The 25,727-nt window shown below is 37.1% G+C and overlaps 1 protein-coding gene across 1 annotated transcript in view; it reads right to left on the bottom strand.

Annotated features, from left to right (window-relative positions):
* Positions 1 to 25,727, bottom strand: part of LOC129758249 (casein kinase I) — a gene marked incomplete at its 5' end in the record, with an annotated part of 46,018 nt that overhangs the window by 6,731 nt on the left and 13,560 nt on the right. Inside the window, 6 exons of the mRNA XM_055755720.1 lie at positions 8,257 to 8,363; positions 16,146 to 16,250; positions 19,173 to 19,241; positions 20,047 to 20,127; positions 23,195 to 23,269; positions 23,849 to 24,019. Of these exons, the coding sequence (XP_055611695.1) occupies positions 8,257 to 8,363; positions 16,146 to 16,250; positions 19,173 to 19,241; positions 20,047 to 20,127; positions 23,195 to 23,269; positions 23,849 to 24,019 (608 nt within the window). The remainder of the gene's footprint in view (positions 1 to 8,256; positions 8,364 to 16,145; positions 16,251 to 19,172; positions 19,242 to 20,046; positions 20,128 to 23,194; positions 23,270 to 23,848; positions 24,020 to 25,727) is intronic.

The following is a 25,727-nucleotide window of genomic DNA, read 5'->3' as shown; positions in this document are numbered from 1 at the left end:
ATCAATATTTTGACGATAACATTCAAGCTTTAGACTTGTATTCAGTTCTTTTGCAGTAACTTCATTTTTCGTGAAAAGTTTAATGGTATTCTTCGTGCTCATAGTTTTTTAGCGCAATATACAGCAATCTAGAAACAAGTTAATTCCCAGCTGACAACAATGTTTGAATTATAAAACCTTAAAAATTGTGATGAAAAAATGATTTTTATGCATGGTGTACTTAGATTCAAAGAATCAAGTAACTTGAAAATCAGGAAATACAAATTGTTGAAGGAACAAATTGCGTTTTTTCTTCAAACACCTACAATAAAAAACAAAAAAATATTTTGATTTTTCCTTAATAATAAAAAAACCAATGGATAAAATACATGAAAAATGATTTCACCCGTATAACATTTGTTGAATATGGTACGCGTTTGGAAGAGTAAATAGAATTATAAGTAGGACTTATGTAAATGGAACTGCCATTTTCGTCTCACCATGATGATTAAATTCGTACTGGAAACATTAAAGCTGTTATCATAAATACTATACAAATGATAAAAAGTATTTGAAGAACATTATGGGACTAATGTTTCAAACTAGGGTATAACATTATTAAGTAGTGAGCCGAAAAAAAAATGTTGATTATTATTTTCTAAAAATTTGAAAATATTTTCTACGAACAAATACAATCATTTCCGGGGATCATAAAATTATATTTAAAATCATCGTTGGTTGCATTTGAAAAAATTAAAGATTCAAATTATTAATATAAACACTTTAATTACTCAAAAGTCACAAATTTGTACTAAATGTGACACATGGTTGATGATCTAGCCAAAATAAATTGTTCTTGGTTTTCCCCAATATTTTTACAGTTGTCAGCCATTTTGTTTAGTTAGAGGCTTATTCATCAGCATTATTTAAAAAACATCTCGACAACATGATAATATAACATTAAAAATAATAATACTTTCATCAGGACACATATACACTGTTTAAACGATGAAACATTAGAAAGCACACTTTGTAGCCCATAGACCTAACTCAAGTTGCTACCGTTGCATGATGTTGCAAATTTGCAACAATTAATTAAAGGCCGTTATATCAGACAAAAAAACAAAAAAATCTTCAAATTGTATTCAATTGTGTTAATTGCATTACTGAAAGTGCGAAAATATTTTTTTCAGACAAAATTTTTTTTCGCGGTGTGAATTGGACTAGGTCAAAACTCTGAAAAATAAGCCTTTTTAATTATTTCATATTTTTCAGATTCAAGATGGTCTAGTTTCTATATGTATACTCAGAAAGTCATATTTTTTAATTCAACGTAATCTTGAAGTTAGAAATTTTATTGCCCCGAAGAAAAAAGTTGACTATTTGGTTTTCTGCAAAAGTTACAACAGCTTTAATGAATTGTTGCATATTTGTTACTTTATGAAACGAAGGGTTAAGCAATGTCGGTTTGCAAGGCGAGGCAATCAAATCTTCGGCATACATTGAAGCATTGCACACAAGTGTTTCGAAAAATAAAAAGATAAATAAAAGGGGTCCGAGGTGACTTCCTTGAGGTACTCCAGATGGTGCGGCGTGGCAAATGTCCTCGAGTGTTTAATTTTTGACTATGCTTGACGATGTGAAAGGTACGACGCAATCCACACCGCCGACCAGGTTGAGAAATCGAGAAACAATATTTTGGGGGAGATCCGATCAGAGGCGTTTAACCAATATCTTGAATTTACGTCTCCTGAATAAGACGCTCTGCCAAACAAAACATTGAAACAAATGAAGATATTGAAAGACCTAACGTATGTAATAACCCGGACTGTTTGAGGACTACGACCTGATGATGTTCAAAGCAAGAAATCAATGGATACACTAAACTTAAAAAGCGTTTCTCAAGTCCGGAAGGCCCTTGACCATATCGCCAAAGCTTTGATGATCAAAATACCGAGTGTAAATGAAAATTTTCAGAGCCGCGGTCATGTCTATTGGGATGTTGAGATAAGGAAGGGTTAAGGCTAGAGCATTTCCGGAGACCTTAAAAAAATTATAACATATTATGAAATGAATTTGCGGCTTTATCGGTGAGGGTTAAAGAGTTGAAATGAAAGACGGATAGAAGAACAGAAGAAAATTCTAAGGTGGTGAAAAGAGCGAAGAGCATTTGAAATAGAAGCTTGACCACATGCTAAATTCTTTGTCCCGCATCAACTTCTTCAATACAGTTAATTGAACTACGAACTACAAGCCCCTCCTTTATAGAGACCCTCGCAACGTACATTGAATATGACCATGGATTCTCTATTGGAAACCGACTCCACTTGGCCAAGGTGTACTGCTCATTGGGTTGAAAAATCTTTTCAGTGCTTTAGACCGCGCCGATGAGCTTGGAAGGCTGGCGGGTCGTTAAACCACGTCAGTCACAAATGGTAGCCAGCGGAGCCCCAGGACACACCCCACAGTATCCAAGTCCTTATTGCGCTAAGCAGATCACTGGCGAAGTGGACTCCATTTTACTTCACAACTCGTGGGATTCAGAATGAATAAAATATTGAGAAAAAGATAATGAAACGAAGAAGGACGAGAGACCTAATCTTTTCGGAGGGAGTAGCCTTAGGTTCTCACAGGTTAGGCAACCTGCCAACCCGGTGACCCGACGGCGGAGTCGGTGGTGGAAACACTGACCGAGGGGCGAGCGGACCCCTACAAGAAGCGCTGGAGGAACTTTTAGGCTACTCGGAACTTCAAGACCCAGAAGCATCGGTGGAACTCGTGACGGCAATGGCTGGCATCGCTGAATTTGTGGAATGTGTGAAGGGGAAGTCCAACATCTACAAGGAAATACGCGAAAAGCTAGTAAGGGTGATGCAGCTTTTCATCACAGCCAATAAAGCTGTGGTGAAACGTCTTGCAGAACCCAAGGCCAAAAGTAAAGATCGCGGGCCGATAGAGACCCTCCTGAGGGCGGATACCATCTGCCCAAAGAAGGTAAATGTCTTCGCCGAAACCGAGGGTGGACTTGTGTTTGCTGGTAACGGCAAACGCAAGAGAGGGTCCTCAGGTGAACTTAGACCCGGAGCCCAGGATCCTTCTGTCGGACAGAACCCTGTGGTCAGCGCAAACAGAGGAAAGAAGGCCCTATAGACGAGTTTACGAGCGCGAAAACCGGGTGGCAGATGGTATCGCGTTGAAAGGGGAGGCCTAGGGACGCGGAGACGAAAAAAGTCAAACTCCGACCCCAACGACGGTAATGCCGCTTCGGGGAGAGGGGTTAGGCGATTGTCATCAAGGCACGATCTCGACAACAACATGCCGGACCCACACCGGCGAGATGATCCTGTAACTTAAGCCTGTCGCAGGATACTCCAGTGAAACCTTCACGGTTAAGGAAGCCGAAGCCCTTGGTGACAAGGCTGAGGTACGCGCCCTCTGTTCAGAGATGACCATCCGGATTAAAAATCTGGACGAAGTCACAATAGAGGAGGAACTGCGGGTGGCGTTGGTCGAGCAGTGAAAAATTCGCTCGGACCAGGTGTCAGTTCGCTTGAGGAACGCACCACCCAAAAGATCGGGAATGCAGGCCGGTTTGGTGAAGCTTCCGGTAACATCAGCATACGCAGCACTTAAGTGTGGGCGGCTAAAGGTAGGATGGTCTATCTGTCACTTCACTGGCCAAGACAGAAGTAGCATATTTGTGCACCCGGATCATGACTGCCCTGCAGAGGAGCCGTAGACAAAGCATCTGTTTGGTGTGCGTGCGGTTCCCTGATCGAAGTTACAAAGATAAGGCATCATCTTCTGCGTAGTGGAGGTCATGGGTGAGTATCGGAGTATTGCCGCTTCCTACAGGGCAAATTGCGGGGATAAGACAATGCCTTTTCCTTTAAATTTATTTATTTATTTATTTATTACAAATCAACGGAACACATATAAGTCCAATTGATGACTCAAAATCAATATAAAAAGAGTACTAATTACAGGGTTCTCAATACACTTGAAACTTTACTACGGAAAACATCTCTCGAAACGTCGAAGTCGAAGTGCTCAGAAAAAAACGGTTGAATGTTTTCTTAACACCATAATTATAGTTCTATTAGCTCTATAATTGTTCAATCGAATGGGAACATACAATCAAAGACTTTGGTTTCTAAGTCCACGAGATCGCACACTTTGGCTTCTAGGAGCATGGGACAGTAAATTCGCGATGTCAAGAGATCGGCGACGAAGGAAGCTCGTGCTTCGTTTCTGTGGGCTTGAAGAGTGTCTATGTCTATGACACGGCATCGATATTCATAGCTTGGCAAGTAAAACGGGTCTTGCCAAGGCATGTTTCTAAGGGCGAATCGTCAGATGCGCCGCTGCAAAGCCTCGATTCGTTCGGCCCCATTCTGGTAGTAGGGACACCAAACAGCTGATGCATATTCAAGGATAGAGCAAACAATACTGCAATACAAACTTTTCGGGTAATACACATCCTTGAAGTCCTCAGACACTCGAAATAAGAATCCAAGACTTCTCGAGGCTTTGTCGACAACGTATTTTGTGTGTGTCCTGAATTAGAGCTTCCGGTCTAGAATTACGCCCAGATCATTGATGTGTTCTACGCGTGCGATTGGCTCACCTCCGAGGAAGTACTCAGCGGAAAAAGACTGCCGCCTTCTTGAAAAGCTGATGACTGCATATTTACTGCGATTCAAAGGCAGGCAGTTTATATCACGACCACGGCAGTTTATATCACGACCAGTCTTGATTTTTCTCCACAGGAGAGAATAAATAGAAAGGATTGTATTTGCTTATTGAGTCTGTAGGTTCTGCTGCGTGAAAGAGATAGGCGACGTCGTCAACTGTAGGTAATTCTGGTCGTTTGACCATCAAATCATCGTTCTTGTGTACCAAGGTCCAAGGCACGAAATTTCGTTCGACAATTACATAAAGAAGAATGAATGTCGTTTGGTCTGATGGTAGTCGGAACAGTCGACAAGTGTTTGGTCACACTCGTTTGATGGCACGAACAATGAAACTAATAGTAGCAGGCTGTGCGACTGTCAAAGAAAATGTCGATGGTTTTCAAATCTGTTCACACCAGTGTGCGAAGAGGTTAAATTGATTTTGTAGGAAATCAATATCTTCGTGGCCGTTGATGTTGTCAAAATACTTTTAGGTCGTCAGCATAGCATAGCTTTGGGCCGTCGAGGAGTGAGAGCGCATCGTTGAAGTAAATTAAGAAGATCATCGGCCCTAATTGGCTTCCCTGAGGCACACCAGAAGAAACAGAATTGTCTGTAGAAAGAGTCCTCCGTGCGAACTTTTAATTTACGGCCAAGTAGGTAGCTCCGGAACCAGTCAAGGAGAGTTGCACAGAAACCCAGGCGTTCGAGCTTTCCAATGGCAATATCGTGGTTGATTTTGTCGAATGCCGCCGACTAATCGGTGTAAATAGCGTCGGTTTGAGACTTCGCAGAAAAACTTTCATGTAGGTAAGAAAGAAATGTCAGAAGGTTAGTTGTCGTGGAGCGCTTGGGCATGAAGCCGTGCTGATCGTCGAATAAAATATTCTTACAGAACAAGAAAATCGGATCCAAGACCACCAATTGGAATATGTAGTTTGGCTACTACGCATAATGCCGAGATTCCCCGGTAGTTGTTGACATCTCTCCTGTTGCCTTTTTTATATACCGGAAACATGTAAGCCTCCTTCCACAGTGAGGGCTCTGTCAAGCGAAGCTTGGAAAATAAGCCTAACAGGAGTCAGCAAAACAGGCATGAAACGTTTATTAAAAGTAGCAGGTATTTCGTCCGGATCCGTAGAGAAAGAATTTTTGAGCTTAGCTGCTGCTTTTGAGATGACGGCATCCTCAACCACAATGTTGTTTATAGAGAAGCCTAGTGGCGCAATATTCCTGACTGCACTATCCAAATGTTCATTTTTCGGCAGAGATCACAGACTCCACGATTAGAGTTCGCCGTATTGTCATCCAGAAACATTTGGGTTGGCAGACCCTGTCCATTGCACTGACTTTTAACATGTTTTCAAAACGATTTTGGTCTGGATTTGAGATCACGCTGAACTCGAGCTAGATAGTTTTGGTTACAACGTTTGCTGACTTTTTTTGTAAACAGAATTTAGTCTTCGATAAATGTTCTTAGTGTAGGAGGATCTTGATTTGTTATAATTATTAAGGGCACATCTCTATTCCGTCTTTGGTCGGAGTATTTCAGTCGTGAACCAAGAAGTCCGTATATTCTTTTCAGTAGTGTGTATGGGTACGTGACGATAGATAATGTAATTCAAGATGTGCGAGAAGGTTTCGGCCGCATCGTTGGGATCAGAAAAGTCGAGCTCAGATTCGCAGTCAATGGAAACCAGGGTACGAGAAATCTCGTCAAAGTCGGCGTCTTTGAAGTCAAGATAGAAGGGTGCTAATTTAGCGACAGGAGCAAGTCTAGTGATATCGAGAGAGACCAATAAAGCAGGATGATGGTGTACCACTTTAATGTACGGAGCAGGAACCAAAACAACGGACGGTACACGAGTCCCATCGCTGGCAAAGCAGAGATCCAACATACGACCATTTCCTTGTAGCGGACCTCCTAGGAAGAGAATAAACCATGGTCGGGGGATACCCACGGGTAGAGAGGTTCTCGATGCCGGACGAGACGCTTGAGTCGGCGTAGGATGTCGTCACTGTCGGGAAACATCCGAATCGTAGCGTTCAAAGCCCCGAACGTGTGCCAAAAAATCCTAGGATTTCCAGCCAAAGGGATACAAGAAGACCGGTCAACGGTCGGAGAAAACTGACCCCATCGACTAGGCGTTGTCGAGTAGTGTGCGTCCGATCCCACGGTTTGAAGCTTGAAGGTTTGAAGAAATCGTTGGAAAAGGGTTATTCCACGACCGGGGAATACCCACGCTTAGAGTAGCTCTCGACGCCGGGTGAGCCATTCGAGTCGGTGTAGGATGACGTCTTCATCAGGAAGATTCGCACACGACGGGCATAAAGGTGACAAACCTCGAATCTTGGGGAAAAAAGGTCAGGCTTCGAGTCGTTAGAGGAGAGGTCCAACCTCGAATCTTCAAGAGGAAAGGTTTGTGTGGTCATCCCGAGTCTTTACGAAAAGATGTCGGATCTAGAGTCGCAAGAGGAGAGATAAGGCCTTTAATCAACAAAAGTAGGGGTATACGTGTTTACTTCGAGTCATTTCAAGAGATCAAATTTCAAGTCGTAAGAGATCAGGCCTCAAGTCGCGAAGAGAGGAGGAGTTTGTGGGAATCTCAAGTCTTCTTGCGAGGAGATGCCGGTTCTCAAGTCGTTAGAGGAGAGTCCAGACTTCGAGTCGTAAGGATGGGAGTCTATGAGTATTGCCTTGAAGCGCACTAGCGTGGATGGACTTCCCACTAGTGAAGGATATTGTGTTAAATAGTGCGAGGTGGGAGCTTGGTCTGCGACCCAGGTGGAGTTTAGGGAGTATGAGGTATACACGGAGTATATCATGAGTTTTCCCATTGTACTCATGGACCCAGAGTTGCAAACTAGAAGGACGCGGTGGCTCGCCATGCCTTGGGATACAATCCGTAAACCAGGATCTACCACCTGTGGTTACCAACTAAAAAAATGAGAATAAATCTCACGACACGATTTCATTGGAATACCGTTCGGGTTGAACATCAATACCGTTAGTTTTCAAAGACTCATCAAGTGACAGAAGATTGCAATTTAGAATTAAAGCTGCTCTCACTCTTATAAGACAATCACTAAGCCAAATAAATTCAAAGCTAGATATATGAAAATCATAATCGTTAAAACATTTTTCTTACATCAGGTAATAGATAAGGATTTAACTTATCGGTTCAACGCCGTCAGGGCTCCAAAATAACAAATTGAGACTTGTCCCCTTTAATATTGTAGAAAAAAAACTTCATGATATAATTCTTGGTCATAAGGTCGAACAAGTAATCTTACGAGATTTGTTAATAGCTGTCCATGGTCTCTTATACACCGACTGGATCCACAAAACGAAATTTTCCCAGAAAAAAATTTACACTTAATGGAGGTGAACATAAATTACCTCAATTTTAATTGGTGTTTAAGAAACATACAAAGATGACAAGAAATTAATCTGAAAGTTGACTAACAGACAATTTTATGATTCCAAAAATGTTTTTTTCTTGTAGATGTTACCCCATTTTAATAAATACACAATCAACATTTAAAGGATGATTACCGAATCAGGAAGGAAGAAAAGAATACGGATAAACGAAAGGCTACTCACTTTGTTTCATCGACCAGTTCCACTTCCGGCTGCTGCGTGATGGGTGTGTTCGAATGTCCAGCAGTTGGATCATCGGCATTCAATTCTCCGTTGGTAGAACTTACGACCTGTATGTTTTTGAATGGGGGAGGGGTTTGATTTTTTTCGTTGGTTCAAAGGTTCAAAGGAAAATAAATGAAAGGAAAAGGAATTCCAACGCAACGAAGAATTGATTTTTTTTTGTAAGTGGAAAAGGAAGAAAAAAAAAACGAGAAATTTTCGATTAGATGACATTGGTTCTGACGGCGGTTCGCGTGTGATTTTCGAATGCTTTCGATTATCGGTTAAAATTAAGAGGACGTGGGAACTGACGGGGATCCTAGGTTCAACTTTCAACTACTGTATTGGAGTTTTCTTTTTACTTTGAGGGGAGTTGATTACGAAGAAGGTGTTTGTTTGGGTGTATAATATTACGCTGCGGCAGGTGATTTTTTTTATTTGGTTAGTGAGTGAGTGGGCGGTTAGTGATAATTAGCGCGCGAGATTCTACGTTTGGTTAGAAATATATTACTGTGGCTTATTTTCCGGTGAGTTTATTTATCATAGGTATACTATTATGATGAAAAGGTGGCCAAGGTGAAAAACCAAGAAGGGAAGGTGGCAATGTGAGAAATATATATACATGTACAAAGAACAAATGTGCGCTTCAAGAAGCCCGTATGTGCGAATAATGATCCGCGAAAACATCTTCCAGCTTTGGCGTTGATTGATTACACAAATAGGACCTCAAATAATCGAGAGTAGGTACATAGCGAGTGATGATGTTAAATTTTGTGATGGAGAAAAAAAACGAAATCAAACATGTGAGTGTAAGAAAATCAAACCTAACATTCCTAACTAAATTTTTATAAATTTTTCATGTAATATTTCCTTAAAGAGCCTTTCATCTTTGAAGAATCTTGAAACTAACGATGCCTTAAAACTTTAATTTCAAGAGAGAAAAAAAAACCAAAAATACCTGACATGATAAATCTTCCAGAAGGGTGAAAAAAACCAAAACAACGCCCCTCAACCATCTCCAAAGCAAATCAAATAAACGAAATCAAAACCTGAGAACTTCATCAATAATCCCTAACCAACGGTCAGTCAAGAAACACGAGTAACACGGAGCAAACAAACAAGAAGAAAAAAAACCATTGGAGTGAGTTAATTTAATTGAAATCATACACTGACGCTTTTCTTGGGTAGTTATTGGGGTAGCTTGGCGTGCGTTTAGCTTTAACGGGTACATAAAAAACTGTGCAAAATAAACGATAAATTTTGGGTGGAAAGTTGGTTGACCATCAACAGAGAGAAAAAAAAAAGTTGAGAGATTGCAGTCGGGTTTCAAGGAAGGTTGGCCAAAAAGAGACTGGTTAAGAACCTTTTTCTTGGGTCATTCCAGCCATTTTTTTTTTTATTCGGAACCCCATTAGCAAAGTGCAAGATTTTTCTTCGTGTCCGTTCTAATAAAATTGTCGGTGGCTAGTGAAGGTACATAGAAAGCGGTGCAAGAATCGTTAACTCATTCGGACAGATTGTGACCAATAATAATTACGTCTTTAAGCGGTCAATAATTAATGGAGCGGAACCATGCAAGTTGAAAACCCCTTTTTCACATGCACTTGACTTACTTGGAGGACTTTGTCTTGATTTGATCGAAACTTAATTGATAAAACTTACAACAAACAACCATTTAGCTTCACTTTAATTTTGAGCTTCACGCTTAAACTTCAAGCTCAAATTTTAAACTCAAACTTCAAGCTAAAACTTGAATCTCAAACTTGAAGCTCAAACTTCAAGCTCAAACTTGAAGCTTAAACTTGAACCTCAAACTTGAAGCTCAAACTTGAAGCTCAAACTTAAAGCTCAAACTTGAAGCTCAAACTTGAAGCTAAAACTTGAAGCTCAAACTTCAAGCTCAAACTTGAAGCTCAAACTTGAAGCTCAAACTTGAAGCTCAACCTTGAAGTTCAAACTTGAAGCTCAAACTTGAAGCTCAAACTTGAAGCTAAAACTTGAAGCTCAAACTTGAAGCTCAAACTTGAAGCTCAAACTTGAAGCTCAAACTTGAAGCTCAAACTTAAAGCCCAAACTTGAAGCTCAAACTTGAAGCTCAAACTTGAAGCTCAAAATTGAAGCTCAAACTTGAACCTGAAACTTGAAGTTCAAACTTGAAGCTCAAACTTGAACCTCAAACTTGAAGTTCAAACTTGAAGCTCAAACTTGAAGCTCAAACTTCGAGCTCAAACTTGAAGCTCAAACTTGAAGCTCAAACTTGAAGCTCAAACTTGAACCCAAAACTTGAAGCTCAAACTTGAAGCTCAAACTTGAAGCTCAAACTTGCAGCTCAAACTTGAACCTCAAACTTGAAGCTCAAACTTCAAGCTCAAACTTGAAGCTCAAACTTCAAGCTCAAACTTGAAGCTCAAATTGGAAGCTCAAACTTGAAGCTCGAACTTGAATCTCAAATTGGAAGCTCGAACTTGAAGCTCAAATTGGAAGCTCAAACTTGAAGCTCAAACTTGAAGCCCAAACTTGAAGCTCAAACTTGAAGCTCAAACTTTAAGCTCAAACTTGAAGCTCAAATTGGAAGCTCAAACTTGAAGCTCAAACTTGAAGCCCAAACTTGAAGCTCGAACTTGAAGCTCAAACTTGAAGCTCAAACTTGAAGCCCAAACTTGAAGCTCAAACTTGAAGCTCAAACTTGAAGCTCAAACTTGAAGCTCAAACTTGAAGCTCAAACTTGAAGCTCAAACTTGAAGCTCAAACTTGAAGCTCAAACTTGAAGCTCAAACTTGAAGCTCAAACTTGAAGCTCAAACATGAACCTCAAACTTGAAGCTCAAACTTGAAGCTCAAACTTGAAGCTCAAATTGGAAGCTCAAACTTGAAGCTCAAACTTGAAGCTCAAACTTGAAGCTCAAACTTGAATCTCAAACTTGAAGCTCAAACTTTAAGCTCAAATTGGAAGCTCGAACTTGAAGCTCAAACTTGAAGCTCAAACTTGAAGCTCAAACTTGAAGCTTAAACATGAACCTCAAACTTGAAGCTCAAACTTGAAGCTCGAACTTGAAGCTCAAACTTGAAGCTCAAATTTGAAGCTCAAACTGGAAGCTCAAACTTGAAGCTCAAACTTGAAGCTCAAACATGAACCTCAAACTTGAAGCTCAAACTTCAAGCTCAAACTTGAAGCTCAATCTTGAAGCTCAAACTTGAAGCTCAAACTTGAAGCTCAAACTTGAAGCTCAAACTTGAAGCTCAAACTTGAATCTCAAACTTGAAGCCCAAACTTGAAGCTCAAATTGGAAGCTCGAACTTGAAGCTCAAACTTGAAGCTCAAACTTGAAGCTCAAACTTGAAGCTCAAACATGAACCTCAAACTTGAAGCTCAAACTTGAAACTCAAACTTGAAGCTCAAACTTGAAGCTCAAACTTGAAGCTCACACATTAAGCTCAAACTTGAAGCTCAAACTTAAGCAGAAACTTAAAGCTCAAAATTGAAACTTAAGCTTAGCTTTAGCTTAGCTTTAGCTTAGCTTTAGCTTAGCTTTAGCTTAGCTTAGCTTTAGCTTAGCTTTAGCTTAGCTTTAGCTCAGCTTTAGCTTAGCTTTAGCTTAGCTTTAGCTTAGCTTTAGCTTAGCTTTAGCTTAGCTTTAGCTTAGCTTTAGCTTAGCTTTAGCTTAGCTTTAGCTTAGCTTTAGCTTAGCTTTAGCTTAGCTTTAGCTTAGCTTTAGCTTAGCTTTAGCTTAGCTTTAGCTTAGCTTTAGCTTAGCTTTAGCTTAGCTTTAGCTTAGCTTTAGCTTAGCTTTAGCTTAGCTTTAGCTTAGCTTTAGCTTAGCTTTAGCTTAGCTTTAGCTTAGCTTTAGCTTAGCTTTAGCTTAGCTTTAGCTTAGCTTTAGCTTAGCTTTAGCTTAGCTTTAGCTTAGCTTTAGCTTAGCTTTAGCTTAGCTTTAGCTTAGCTTTAGCTTAGCTTTAGCTTAGCTTTAGCTTAGCTTTAGCTTAGCTTTAGCTTAGCTTTAGCTTAGCTTTAGCTTAGCTTTAGCTTAGCTTTAGCTTAGCTTTAGCTTAGCTTTAGCTTAGCTTTAGCTTAGCTTTAGCTTAGCTTTAGCTTAGCTTTAGCTTAGCTTTAGCTTAGCTTTAGCTTAGCTTTAGCTTAGCTTTAGCTTAGCTTTAGCTTAGCTTTAGCTTAGCTTTAGCTTAGCTTTAGCTTAGCTTTAGCTTAGCTTTAGCTTAGCTTTAGCTTAGCTTTAGCTTAGCTTTAGCTTAGCTTTAGCTTAGCTTTAGCTTAGCTTTAGCTTAGCTTTAGCTTAGCTTTAGCTTAGCTTTAGCTTAGCTTTAGCTTAGCTTTAGCTTAGCTTTAGCTTAGCTTTAGCTTAGCTTTAGCTTAGCTTTAGCTTAGCTTTAGCTTAGCTTTAGCTTAGCTTTAGCTTAGCTTTAGCTTAGCTTTAGCTTAGCTTTAGCTTAGCTTTAGCTTAGCTTTAGCTTAGCTTTAGCTTAGCTTTAGCTTAGCTTTAGCTTAGCTTTAGCTTAGCTTTAGCTTAGCTTTAGCTTAGCTTTAGCTTAGCTTTAGCTTTAGCTTAGCTTTAGCTTAGCTTTAGCTTAGCTTTAGCTTAGCTTTAGCTTAGCTTTAGCTTAGCTTTAGCTTAGCTTTAGCTTAGCTTTAGCTTAGCTTTAGCTTAGCTTTAGCTTAGCTTTAGCTTAGCTTTAGCTTAGCTTTAGCTTAACTTTAGCTTAACTTTAGCTTAGCTTTAGCTTAACTTTAGCTTAGCTTTAGCTTAGCTTTAGCTTAGCTTTAGCTTAGCTTTAGCTTAGCTTTAGCTTAGCTTTAGCTTAGCTTTAGCTTAGCTTTAGCTTAGCTTTAGCTTAGCTTTAGCTTAGCTTTAGCTTAGCTTTAGCTTAGCTTTAGCTTAGCTTTAGCTTAGCTTTAGCTTAGCTTTAGCTTAGCTTTAGCTTAGCTTTAGCTTAGCTTTAGCTTAGCTTTAGCTTAGCTTTAGCTTAGCTTTAGCTTAGCTTTAGCTTAGCTTTAGCTTAGCTTTAGCTTAGCTTTAGCTTAGCTTTAGCTTAGCTTTAGCTTAGCTTTAGCTTAGCTTTAGCTTAGCTTTAGCTTAGCTTTAGCTTAGCTTTAGCTTAGCTTTAGCTTAGCTTTAGCTTAGCTTTAGCTTAGCTTTAGCTTAGCTTTAGCTTAGCTTTAGCTTAGCTTTAGCTTAGCTTTAGCTTAGCTTTAGCTTAGCTTTAGCTTAGCTTTAGCTTAGCTTTAGCTTAGCTTTAGCTTAGCTTTAGCTTAGTTTTAGCTTAGCTTTAGCTTAGCTTTAGCTTAGCTTTAGCTTAGCTTTAGCTTAGCTTTAGCTTAGCTTTAGCTTAGCTTTAGCTTAGCTTTAGCTTAGCTTTAGCTTAGCTTTAGCTTAGCTTTAGCTTAGCTTTAGCTTAGCTTTAGCTTAGCTTTAGCTTAGCTTTAGCTTAGCTTTAGCTTAGCTTTAGCTTAGCTTTAACTGAGCTTTAGCTTAGCTTTAACTGAGCTTTAGTTTAACTTCAGAATAATTCGAATCTCAAGATTTTGCTTAGCTCTTAGTTCAAGCGCCAAGCTAAGCAATTAAAAAAAATGAAGTCTCAAAGTTTACTACACATAATGTTATTGTTAGTTCTACTTCCAGTGTAAATTTAATCTGGTGTAATCTAGTAAAAAAAGCGTGAAAACGAGACTGATCCAAAATTATATTCCTTTATTGTGAAATTTACTGCTTGTAGATTGTAAAAAAAAGTTGATCGTCTAAGGTCTGCAATAGCTTGTCAAATGTTTGCAGACTAATGGCGTTTGCTTGTACAGGAGCTAAAATTCGGGATCTGAAAATTTGGATCAGCCTGATAGCACACAGACAACAGATGTTTTGCGTTTTAATTGAAGTTTGGAAACGTTTGTGGCTGAGTTCGAAAATCAACAAATTTTGCAGTGATAAATGTTTGTAAATCGGCGATCGCCACGGATAATCGTACATTATTTGTCGAAAAGACCGTTGAAAACGACATCTGTTATCTGTGCAGGGAGTTAACATTTTTGGTTAACTTTTTTCTTCGATTAATGCTAACGACGAATCTTATTTGTGAGGTGAATAGACGGAAAATGAAATTTAGAGAAATTAGTACTAGTGCAGTAGTAACAACAACAAACAACCACTCAATCAAGTACCTTGAAATTAGTATGTAGAGCATATCAAGGCAAAATAGTAGAACATAAACGACCAAAAAAAGGATAGTCAGCTGGCAGTGGTCAGGTATAATAAGAGAAAAGTCGAGGGGGGAACGTAGTAGTAGTAATAGTAAGAGTAGTGGTTAAGTAGTAGAAGATTTGATATTTTTTGGTGGATAAAAGTATTGTAGTAGATTGTAGTAGTAGAATGGCATTTAAAAGTTTTAAAGAGATAGTAGAGTATAGGAAGTACACAATCGTGACCAGTGAACGAATTGTGTTCAACGAGTGAGCGGTTTAAGAAAAATGTGTAAAAACTGGTGAGAAAGAACTGCTTCAAGACATTACAGATTTATCAACCCAATCAAATCGACTTAACTGCTACAACTAGCTATGAATAATTCCAACTTTTAACTACACATACTGATTGAAGTATTTTATCAAAAAAAAACATAAGAGAAAATTTTAACTAGCACTCTCGAAAATTTTACTCATACAAAAAGCTGTAAGAATCCTAGCATTATTAAAAATGAAAAACTGAATCATAACGTTTTGAAAGCTACATTCCATCATTCAACATTCCCTTCTCCTAAGTTACTCCAACAGTTTTAATGCATCGAAACCAAAAACGATCAAACCAAACAACTCGATGGATTAAGCCAGATGCACAAAACCAAGTGAGACTATTTTTTATAGATATTTGCTTTGAATAATTTCTGATAAAGTCGAGTACAGAGATTACCTGGCACAGAGAGACATAAAGACAGAGTTTGAGGGGAGGAAGGAAATTTTTGGAAAAAACAGCAAAACATTATTTGACCACATTGGTTTTTAAAAAGGTTCAAACTCATACACGCATACATGTACCGGATATTAGAGTGTTGAAGTTACAGAGAAAAGATGGAGGTTCTATTGCTTTTTGGAAATGGTTTTTTTAAAAGAAAGTTTGACTTGAAACCTAATGAAGTTTTTACGAGGAACTACTGAAAGTTTAGCTTTGTTGGTTTCAAGAAAGTTAAATAAATAACATATACTGGAAAGTTTTTTTTTAAATTTCTAACACCAATAAAAAGTATAATAAAAATAAACAGGTAAAAAACAACACACATTCTCACATCGAAAGAAAGGAATTTGTAAAGGATTGCATTAAATTCTCAAAACAAAAAAAACATTTAAAACACACTGAGCAATTTAATGAACATTATTTTTCTCTAAAGGGGAGAGGTGTACTGCACCGCTTTCTAAGAAAGACATTTAAAAAATCAATGGGAGTTCAAAGGAAAATTATTCTAGAAGAGTTTCGAACTAACAGAGGAATGTTATGGTTAGCAATTGAAATGGAATTATTTGTTCGTAACTGTAAGTGTGTCAATGAAAGTTCGAGGGGACAATAGAAAATAACAACAAAAAATCTAGAATCAAAACCAAAAGCCACTGCCCAAAACATTTTCCTAAACATTTCTAAAACAACCTGCCGTTACATGTTCCCTAATTTTTCTTCTTCCAAATTCCCTACTACATTATCTCACTCGCTCCCTATTATTGTTTTAGTTCGTTCAAAATTCAACAACAACAAAACAAAAACGTTCAGAAAAAACCAAAAACAACGACAAAACCATCTGGCTTGTGGTGGGCTAGATTTCGCGCCAATTTGTCTGCGCCACACGAGAACGCGTCACACGTACCTGAACTGAACCATGTCGGTCGGCCGGCGTCAAGTTGCCCAGCGTTCCCGTCTGTTTGGGCACATCCGGCCAAGCGGCGACACCTCCCTTCGAATTCGTCTGCTGCTACGTTTGTAGGTATTTTTGTTTTTTTTTACAGGGATTATCGTTTTAAAAGGTTCGATGATGGATTGCATTGTTTTTGTTTTGAATCGAGGTATTCCCGAGGTGTTGGTTTTGTGTGTTTGTGGGATGATAGATGTTGTGGGTGTTGTATTCGGGTGCCAATTTTGCGTCGCGGTGTGTGTAAACAATCGTTTATTTTTTGTTTTTCAACGGTATACCGGTTGCCGGATTTTCAGAATTCGGGATGAGAGAGAAGACGAAAGAGAAATATATCGAGTTTTGATTAGATGAGTGTGCATGGTTCTAAAGTTTTTTTCATATGAGGGACAAAAGTAAACAACTGTTGTTTCAACTAGCATTATTTACGAAAGAAATCGAATGTAATCAGATAAAAAATGCCAATGGGAAATAAAACTGTTATTTAAAGTATGCTAAATTAATACGTACTGTAAGGTTGCGTCCTACTTGTTGGGTCTAGAATGTGACATTAAGTCTACACAAGGTTCGGTTTCTACTAAGTCGAGCAGTACTGTATGTATTGCATTGGTGCAGGAATCACAGTCTAAATGTTCGAAAGCCATCGTTTCAAGTAGGGTAGTTAAACGATTCGGGATGAGTTTTTTTTTCAGAAAATGTAAAACAAATACCTATGATAATTTATAAAAAAGATTGACCGAGAACTCAGTATCAGCCTAAGTCTCATAATCAGCATTAGCTTCAGTATAAGCTTCAGCATTAGCATCAACATTAGCATTAGCACCAACATCAGCATCAGCTTCAGACTTAGCATCAGTATCAGCATAAACATCAGCCTCCGCCTTAGCATCAGTATCAGCATCAACATGAGCATCAGCATCAGCCTCAGCATCATCATCAGCCTCAACATCAGCATCAACATCAGCATAGCATGAGTATCAGCATCAGCATCAGCTTCAGACTTAGCATCAGCATCAACATCAGCCTCAGCCTTAGCATCAGTATCAGTATCAGCATCAGCCTCAGCATCAGCATCAAAATCAGCATAGCATGAGCATCGTATCAGCATAGCATGAGTATCAGCCTCAGCCTTAGCATCAGTATCAGCATCAGCATCAGTCTCAGACTTAGACTCAGTATCAGCATCAACATCAGCATCAGCTTCAGACTTAGCATCAGTATCAGCATAAACATCAGCATCAGCTTCAGACTTAGCATCAGTATCAGCATAAACATCAGCCTCAGCCTTAGCATCAGTATCAGCCTCAACATCAGCATCAACATCAGCATAGCATAAGTATCAGCATCAGCATAGCATAAGTATCAACATTAGCATAGCATGAGTATCAGCATCAGCATCGACATCAACATCAGCTTCAGACTTAGCATCAGCATCAACATCAGCCTCAGCCTTAGCATCAGTATCAGTATCAGCATCAACATCAGCATCAACATCAGCATCAGACTAAGGATCAGCATCAGCCTCAGCATCAGCCTCAGCATCAGCATCAACATCAGCATAGCATAAGTATCAGCATCAGCATAGCATGAGTATCAACATTAGCATAGCATGAGTATCAGCATCAGCATCGACATCAGCATCAGCTTCAGACTTAGCATCAGCATCAACATCAGCCTCAGCCTTAGCATCAGTATCAGCATCAACATCAGCATCAGCCTCAGACTAAGCATCAGCATCAGCCTCAGCATTAGCCTCAGCATCAGCATCAGCCTCAACATCAGCATCAACATCAGCATCAACATCAGCATAGCATGAGTATCAGCATCAGCATAGCATGAGTATCAGCATAATCATTAGCATCAGCTTCAGGCTTAGCATCAGCATCAACATCAGCATCAGCCTCAGACTTAGCATCAGCATCAGCCTCAGTATCGACATTCGCATCAGCATCAGGCTAAGCTTCAGCATTAACATCAACATTAGCATCAACATAACCCTTAATATCAGTTATTGGAATAGCATCAACTTCAGCTTCAGCATCAACAGCGTCACATCAGCAATAGCATCAGCATCAGTCTCAGACTTAGCATCAGCATTAGTTTTAGCATTAACATCAGCTTCAGCACCAACAATAGCATAAACATCAGCATCAGCATTAACATCCAGTATCAGCGTTATCTACAGATTAAGTCTTAACATCAGTATCAGCTTCAGAACCAGCATCATCTTTAGCATCTCCCTGATACCGATACCAATGCTGAAGCAGATGTTAACGCTGGTTCAAACGATGGTACTGATGCTTATGCTGATGAAGATGCTATTGCTGATGCTTATACCTGAAGCTGGTGTTGATGTTGAGGTAAATGCAAATGCACCAGCAAATGCTTACTCTCATGCTGATGTTGATGCTGATGCTGTAATGCTAATGCTAATGCAGATACAGATGTTGATGCTGAAGCTAATGTTGATGAAGATGTAAATGATGATACAGGCGCTGATGCTGATGCTGATGCTGATGCTTATGCTGATACTGATACTTATGCTGATACTGATACTTATGCTGATGACGATGCTAGCCAATACAGATTCCGAAATTGATGCTGAAGTTGATGTTTTGAGACTCCAGCTGATTTCGGCGGGCTTTTGAATATTGGAAACGAACTACGTTTCGACGAAATTGCGAAACTTTTTCAAGGAAACCGGAACAGATTTCTCTTGAAAAATATTAACAAAATAAGATAATTCAATGAAATATTCTTTTCCCAATAATTTCCTAGGGTCTTGTACTGTAAAGGGACACAAAAATGACAGATGAGCTTACACAATTCGGGGGCGCTTTTCGGGAACGAATCTTTTGAACCTTTCAAGTTCCAAAATGGGTTCTTCGATGATGGGAGTTACAAAAAAAATGAGCGAAATACAAAACACAGAAAAAAAAAGAAAAACGACGAGCTACACTACTCGCACGCGCGCGCTTTTCGAACCTGTTGGTCAAAGATCTGCAACGTTGCATCGTCCAGCTCTTCGTCGTAGTAACTGAAAAGGTCTCCTTCCTGTAGAAAGCGAGGGGGATTTGTATTTTTTTTTTGTACAGTGTGTGTAGTACGTACTAGACGACGGTGGTAAGAAGTTATGGTTCAATGGATTCATTTTTTATATTTATAGTAAAACTCGACAGAGAATGTCGTTGAAGAAGGTGTATTTTTTGTGAATGAAACTTTGATTTTTACAACAAATGTTACACGGATATAGTAAGAGGGAGATGTGACGGTTAATTACAAGTATTACATTCGCGCGCATACATTCACAAGGCAGCCCTCAAAATATGGGTCATTCGTTTCCATGTCAAAACAAAATTTTGTTGGCATTATTTACTAATGAATTTGGACGAACGAACGGTTTTTAATATGAAAATGTGTGTGGGAAACATACTGATTAAGCAAATGTTTTGAACCATTCACAAGTGCAGCGTAGCTTCCCGGGTATGGAATCGATCAAGTTAGGAACAACCTTTGTAAGTTTCTTCCGAGGTATTAGTTATAAGTTGTAGATTCGCGGGTTAGGTGGTGTACTCTGGACTGATTTGGTACAAACGTGAATTCTTTTCCAGAATTTTTTTTTCGTCTGATTTTGCGAAAGTACACCACCAATTAAAGATTGTCAGAGACCAAGTCTTTCTATCAATTATAAATTCACAAAAAAAAAATCATTCGATAAAAACACAAAATAATAATCAAAAAAAAGGTTTCCAAAATTTTAACTCTAGAACAAAATTGACAAAAATTGAACGGAAAAAATCTGCTAGTTGTTCTTAAAAATTTAGGGAACAATCATTAACAACGCAACCTTTCCAATTACCTTATTTACAGGTGTGTGTCTTTCTCTGTTTGGTGATACGACTACCTCGTGACCAGTCTGGAGCGATCCAACGGGCGTTGACTGTTGACGTGTTTGTCAATTGTTGTTTCGTCATTTCCGGAACAGCGCAGCGCGTTGATGAAAATTGTAGGAAGAGATAATAAAACAGAAAATTAGAATAGACATTTATAATCCCATCAGCTCCAGTGAGAAAAAAACTGAAAAAGGGAAACCCGATTTCCATTCTTCCGTCAATCAAGGATTAGATCCGGGAGGAAAGGACAATGCGGAAAAATGGGACCCGAGTTTCAATTTTCATCCTAGCAATACACAGAAACGCGCGCGCCACAAAAAATCTAATATGACACATCGAGGTGCCCCCGAAAAAAAAGGGGATAATCTTATTGTTAATATTGGAAGCCATTCGGGTTTCCGGCTTTCTTCTATACTAGCTAGCATATTACTTAAGGAAAGATGTATTTTTAGGATCGATATTTTCAGTCGGGGAGAAAGCGAGCAGCAATATAGATTTATGGTAAGCTTCTAAGACTACATTTGGGAACAGCTTAAATCGGGTTGAATCGGAAATTTCGGTCCAATCGTAGTTTTGCATAACGAATTTTTCATAATTTTTTGCTATCAATTTTGTTTTGTCCTTTTTTATTTATGTCTACTTCAGGTTTGCCATTTTTAATTTTATTGATTCTTTTCAATTTGAATATTTAAACTATACATGTAATTATAATTAATAAATTATGTCTTTCTTTTATAGCTTTTTATCCTTTAAAACAATTTTTCCTTCCTGAATTTTCTTTATTTCCCTTTTTCTTCGTCTTTTCTTTCCTTTTCATTTTTCCTTTTATTGTTTTATTTTTTTTCTTTATTGTGTGTTTTCTATTTTATTTGTTTAATTCTTTTCTATATTTCACATTTCTTCATTTTTTTTCAACATTTCTTTCATTATTTTCTTCTTTTAAATTTCAACATTTTTCATTTTGATTTTCCTTTTTACATTTTTTTCCTTATTACCTTTATTTTTTTTCCTTAAATTTATATTTTTCCACTTTTGGTTTTTTGACTTTATATGTTTTTTCTGTTCATTTTTTCTCCTTATTTCTTTTCTCTTACATTTGTCTCCATTTTTATAATTCTCCTTTTATTTATTATCCTTCCCCTTTTTTAACTTTTTTTGTTTTGATTTTCCTTATTATATTTTTTTTCTTTATTAGCTTTATTTTCTTTTTTTTTCCTTAAATTTAAATTTTTCCACTTTTGGTTTTTTGACTTTATATGTTTTTTCTGTTCATTTTTTTCTCCTTATTTCTTTTCTCTTACATTTGTCTCCATTTTTTTAATTCTCTTTTTTTTATTACCTTCCTCCTTTTTATTTAATTCTCTTTTAAATGTTTATTCTCCTTCTTATTTTTTGTCTTTTTTATTTTAGTTTTTTTGTCTTTTTCATTTTTATTTTTTGTCTTTTTATTTTCTTTTTTGTTTTTCGATTTTTTTTGTTCTTTTTTATGTCCTGTTTATTTTTTTTTGCCCTTTTATTTTAATTTTGTCCTTTTCATTTTTATGTTTTGTTTAGGTAATTTTTATTTTATTTTATTTTTATTTTTTTTTTGTCATTTTCATTTTAAAATTTTGTCCTCTTCATTTTTAGTTTTTGCCTTTTTTAGTTTTTGTTCTTTTTATTTTTGTTTTTGTCCTTTTTATTTTTAGTTTTTGTAATTTTTTTGTTCATTTTTTATTGACTTTTTTTCTATTTATAATATTGTCCATTTTTTTTTTTATTTTTGTCCTTTTAAGTTTAATTTGTTGTCATTTTTATTTTTTTGGTATGTTTTTTGTCCTATTATTTTAATTTTTTTGCACGTTTAATTTTTTTTCCTTTTTTTATACTTTTTAATCTTTTTTGCCCTTTATTTTTTCATTGTTTCGTTCTTTTTACATGTCATTTTTGTTTTTAATTTTGTCCTTTTTATTTTCTGTCCTGTTTATTTGATTTTTATGTTTTTCCTTTTTATTTTTTTTCCTTTTTGCTTTTTTTGTTCTTTTCACTTTTTTTCTAAATATTTTGACCTTTTATTTTATTTTTGTCCTTTTAAATTTAATTTGTTGCCCTTTCTATTTTTAATTTTTATGTCCTTTTTATTTGAATTTATGTCATTTTTCAAAATTTTTACCATTTTATTCTTTTTTGTACTTTATATTCTCATTTGGCTTTTATATTTTCATTGTTTCGTTTTTTACTTGTCATTTTAATTTTCATTTTTGTCCTTTTTATTTTTTGTCCTGTATATTTTTTTTTACTTTTTATTTTGTTTTATTTTTATTGTTTTTCGGTTTTAATTTTACTTTTTGTCTTTTTTTTTATTTTTGTGTACTTTTTATTTGTTGTTTTTGGTCTTTCTTTTATTGTTTTTACTCTCCTCTTTATTTTATTTTTCGATTTTAACTTTTTTTTTTTAACTTTTCCTTTTTTGTAGTTTTTATTTTTATTTTTCATATATTTTTATTTTTTTATTTGTTTAATCAATTTCTATTTTTTATTCATTTTTTAAATTTTTTTCCATTAATTTTTTATTCTTTTATTAATTTTAATTTTTTTTTTTCATTCATTTTTTATTTTTGATTCAATTTTTATTTTTCATTCTTTTTTCATCCATTGTTTATTCTTTATTCATTTTTTATTTCCTTTTCCTTTTTCCTTTTCGTTCTTTTTTTATTTTAATTTTTATTTTTATGTCATTCGTACGCTACTTTTTAAACTTCTTTTGAACTTCCCATTTTTTTTCTTTTTTTTTTTAAAGTTGGTATTGTTGACATTTTTTTTTTGGGTCGTGTGTATATTCAAACATCTTTAATCTTGGTTTATAGTTTCTTGTTTTCGCAAGACAGTGACTAGAAACAGAATTTATGGTAAAGCTTCTTAGACTACATTTGGAACAGCTCAAAAGAGTTTCAATTTTGTTTCTTCCCGTCTTAGGTTTTGTTTATTTCTAATTCAGACAAATTGTTGGTTTCACTAGCATACTTTTCTATCTCAAAATTCCCAACGGAAAGCATGTGTATAAAATGAGATTTTTTTTTCCAAAATTCTAGCTTCTCTACCACGACGTTCACAAAAGAAAAAGCTTCATCACACCTTTGCCGATTTGGTTTTCACGATATGGGAGGGTGGAGCATTTCGCAGTTGACGCATGGTTTGAAAATTGGCCGGCTATTGGAAAAACCACGGGTGTGTGTGAGACCAAAATGAAAACAAATAATTTCAGTATATATTCCGTTAAATCACAAATTTAAAATCTAATAAAGTAGCTGCCTTTTCATACTGTCTCTAGCTCATAAAACCTTTCTACGATTGCCTCAATTTTGTTTTCTTATCTCAAAAAACGGGTAAAAAACGGCTCAAAATCAAGGCAAATTTGTCGTCTCTTTGTGTGCTAAAGGAGTGGTGTGCTTCTTTTTTTTCTGGGATTCGTTTTTTTGTGCTTCATCAAGGACAACCTCTTCACTTTCAAATCGGGACACGGGAAAAGGGTTTCACCAAAATGTCTTCGTCACGAAAAATTTTTCATTGCTTCACTTTCCATTCACGCGCACTCGATTGATAGAAAAACAGGCGCTCGAACCTACTTCCTACTTCTTCTTTTTTATCGGTCCTCAGTCTTAATTTTTCCGGTTATGGTTTTGCTGCTGCGATTGTTGCGACTGCGAGTGCTGCGGCAGAGTATAACTTATAGGGGTACGTATTCAAAAAAAAAAAAAAAATAAGGAAGAAATTCCCAATCGCACTCACCATCGTCTTTCCGGTCCAATCGAATTCACCGTCGTCTACGTAACCCTTAAAATAGAATAAATCTAGAAATAATCTCCGTAAGTGATCGTAATCAGGTGTTTCAAAAAAGTCTAGCCGCCGCACGTAGCGCAGGTAGTGCGCAAATTCCTCCGGGTGTCCTTCGCATAGTACCTGGAAGATGGAAGAGAAAATAACGGAACGATGAGTTTGATTAGTCTACACGTTTGGGAGAGGATTTTTTTTGGGTGGGCGTTCTATGGAAGTAAACTGAACCAAAAAAAAAGTTGGATTCTCATAAATCACGCCCACGACAAGGCCGATGCCGATGGCATACTAATGAAGATGTATTGTTATTACTGCCTGCCGGTTTGGGTTTTGATAATTGAGGAAGAGGAAACTTATCAGTCCAATCTGTGATAGGCACAAACTTCATACATTCCGGAAGGAATTTATTGCAAATCATTAACAAAAACCACGGCTTAATGTATTACGTAATTTAGCAAAACTTAAAACTAAATTTATTCACCAAAAAAAAAAACGAATGATAAAACATAGTCATACCGTTTTTTTCAAATGATTCCCAGAACTTTTAAGCAATTTACTAAATTACATCTTTTAATTTGATCTATCACATTTTCCTACAAGTTTTGCAAACTGTATCTATGGTTTTTTGGTTATCATGTCAAGTTTTCCGTACACATTCTATTATGGATTTTTCATTTTTTTTAAAGAACGTGAGTCGCTCGCCAAAACTCGCTATATATCTCCGTGATAGAATTTATGTATGATGGTTGTCCAAAGTTCACTTCAACATAGATTACTCAAAAGTTTCATCCCATAATTAAGTTCGCCACGCAAACTCAAAGGAAATTTCCATCATCCTTATAACGCGTAACGTGAGGCATATTCGGTCTAACCTTCATTCGGCCTAGTGCCCACTAGGCCTCACAACTTTCAACCTAGTTCGACCTTGCCTAAACATTCCGACTGGAGGTCCATTTGGCCTAACGTCTTTCGGCCAAAATATTTCCTGCCTTGCCTTCGTCGATATTTTAGCAAAGTTTAATATGACAAAGTTGATGTAGCAAGTTATCATTTTAAGGCCAGACTTTGACCTTTGTGAACATACCTTGTACTTGAAATTTGTGACATTTCTCGACAAGAGTAACGACGATGTCTGGAGTTTAAACTGACGTTGTTGGACCTGAAGATATCTGAGACGGTGACGTTCTTATTATTTTGTTTGGGAAAATAGCTACAACAGCATATAAACTGAAAGATTATGGAAAAAGGATGGTCGTATATAAGACCATGGCCTTGAATCATGTGTCTGAAGGTAAATTCAGCCAAACTTTGACTCCATGTATCACTACACTGATCATCGAGTCATTGAACAGCTTGTCTACATAGGATTTTAACATCTGGATGTCATTCATCCCTATCTACATCAGTATTAAATACTGTTAACACCATTAGAGTCAAAGGGTTGGAGTCATTCTTGGATGGAGACTTATAATCTCTACATATCCAACAACAACATTTTTTTACCAACACAATGTGGAGCTACAAGAACTTAACAGCATACAGTATTATACTTAGTTCAAAATATTGAAGAACACAATGTTGAGTATCTTCATTGGTGGACAACATCACTACGAATATTATGTGGACGGGTAACCTGTAACAAGGCCTTCGAAATCTTGTGGTCGACATTGTGACGAAGTTACGATGCAATATTGAGATTCAACAGTGGCATACATTTTATTGTCTACTCTTAAGACCTCATGATCATGGTCATGGTGACACAGACGCTGTTTTCAGTGACAGATAGATATCGGTAGGTTTTTTACAAGATGGAAATTTGACTTCAAACCATAAC

The sequence above is a fragment of the Uranotaenia lowii genome, chromosome 3 (genome assembly GCF_029784155.1).
Source record: "Uranotaenia lowii strain MFRU-FL chromosome 3, ASM2978415v1, whole genome shotgun sequence".
Taxonomy (NCBI): domain Eukaryota; kingdom Metazoa; phylum Arthropoda; class Insecta; order Diptera; family Culicidae; genus Uranotaenia; species Uranotaenia lowii.
This window is presented reverse-complemented; position numbering and strand designations above follow the sequence as displayed.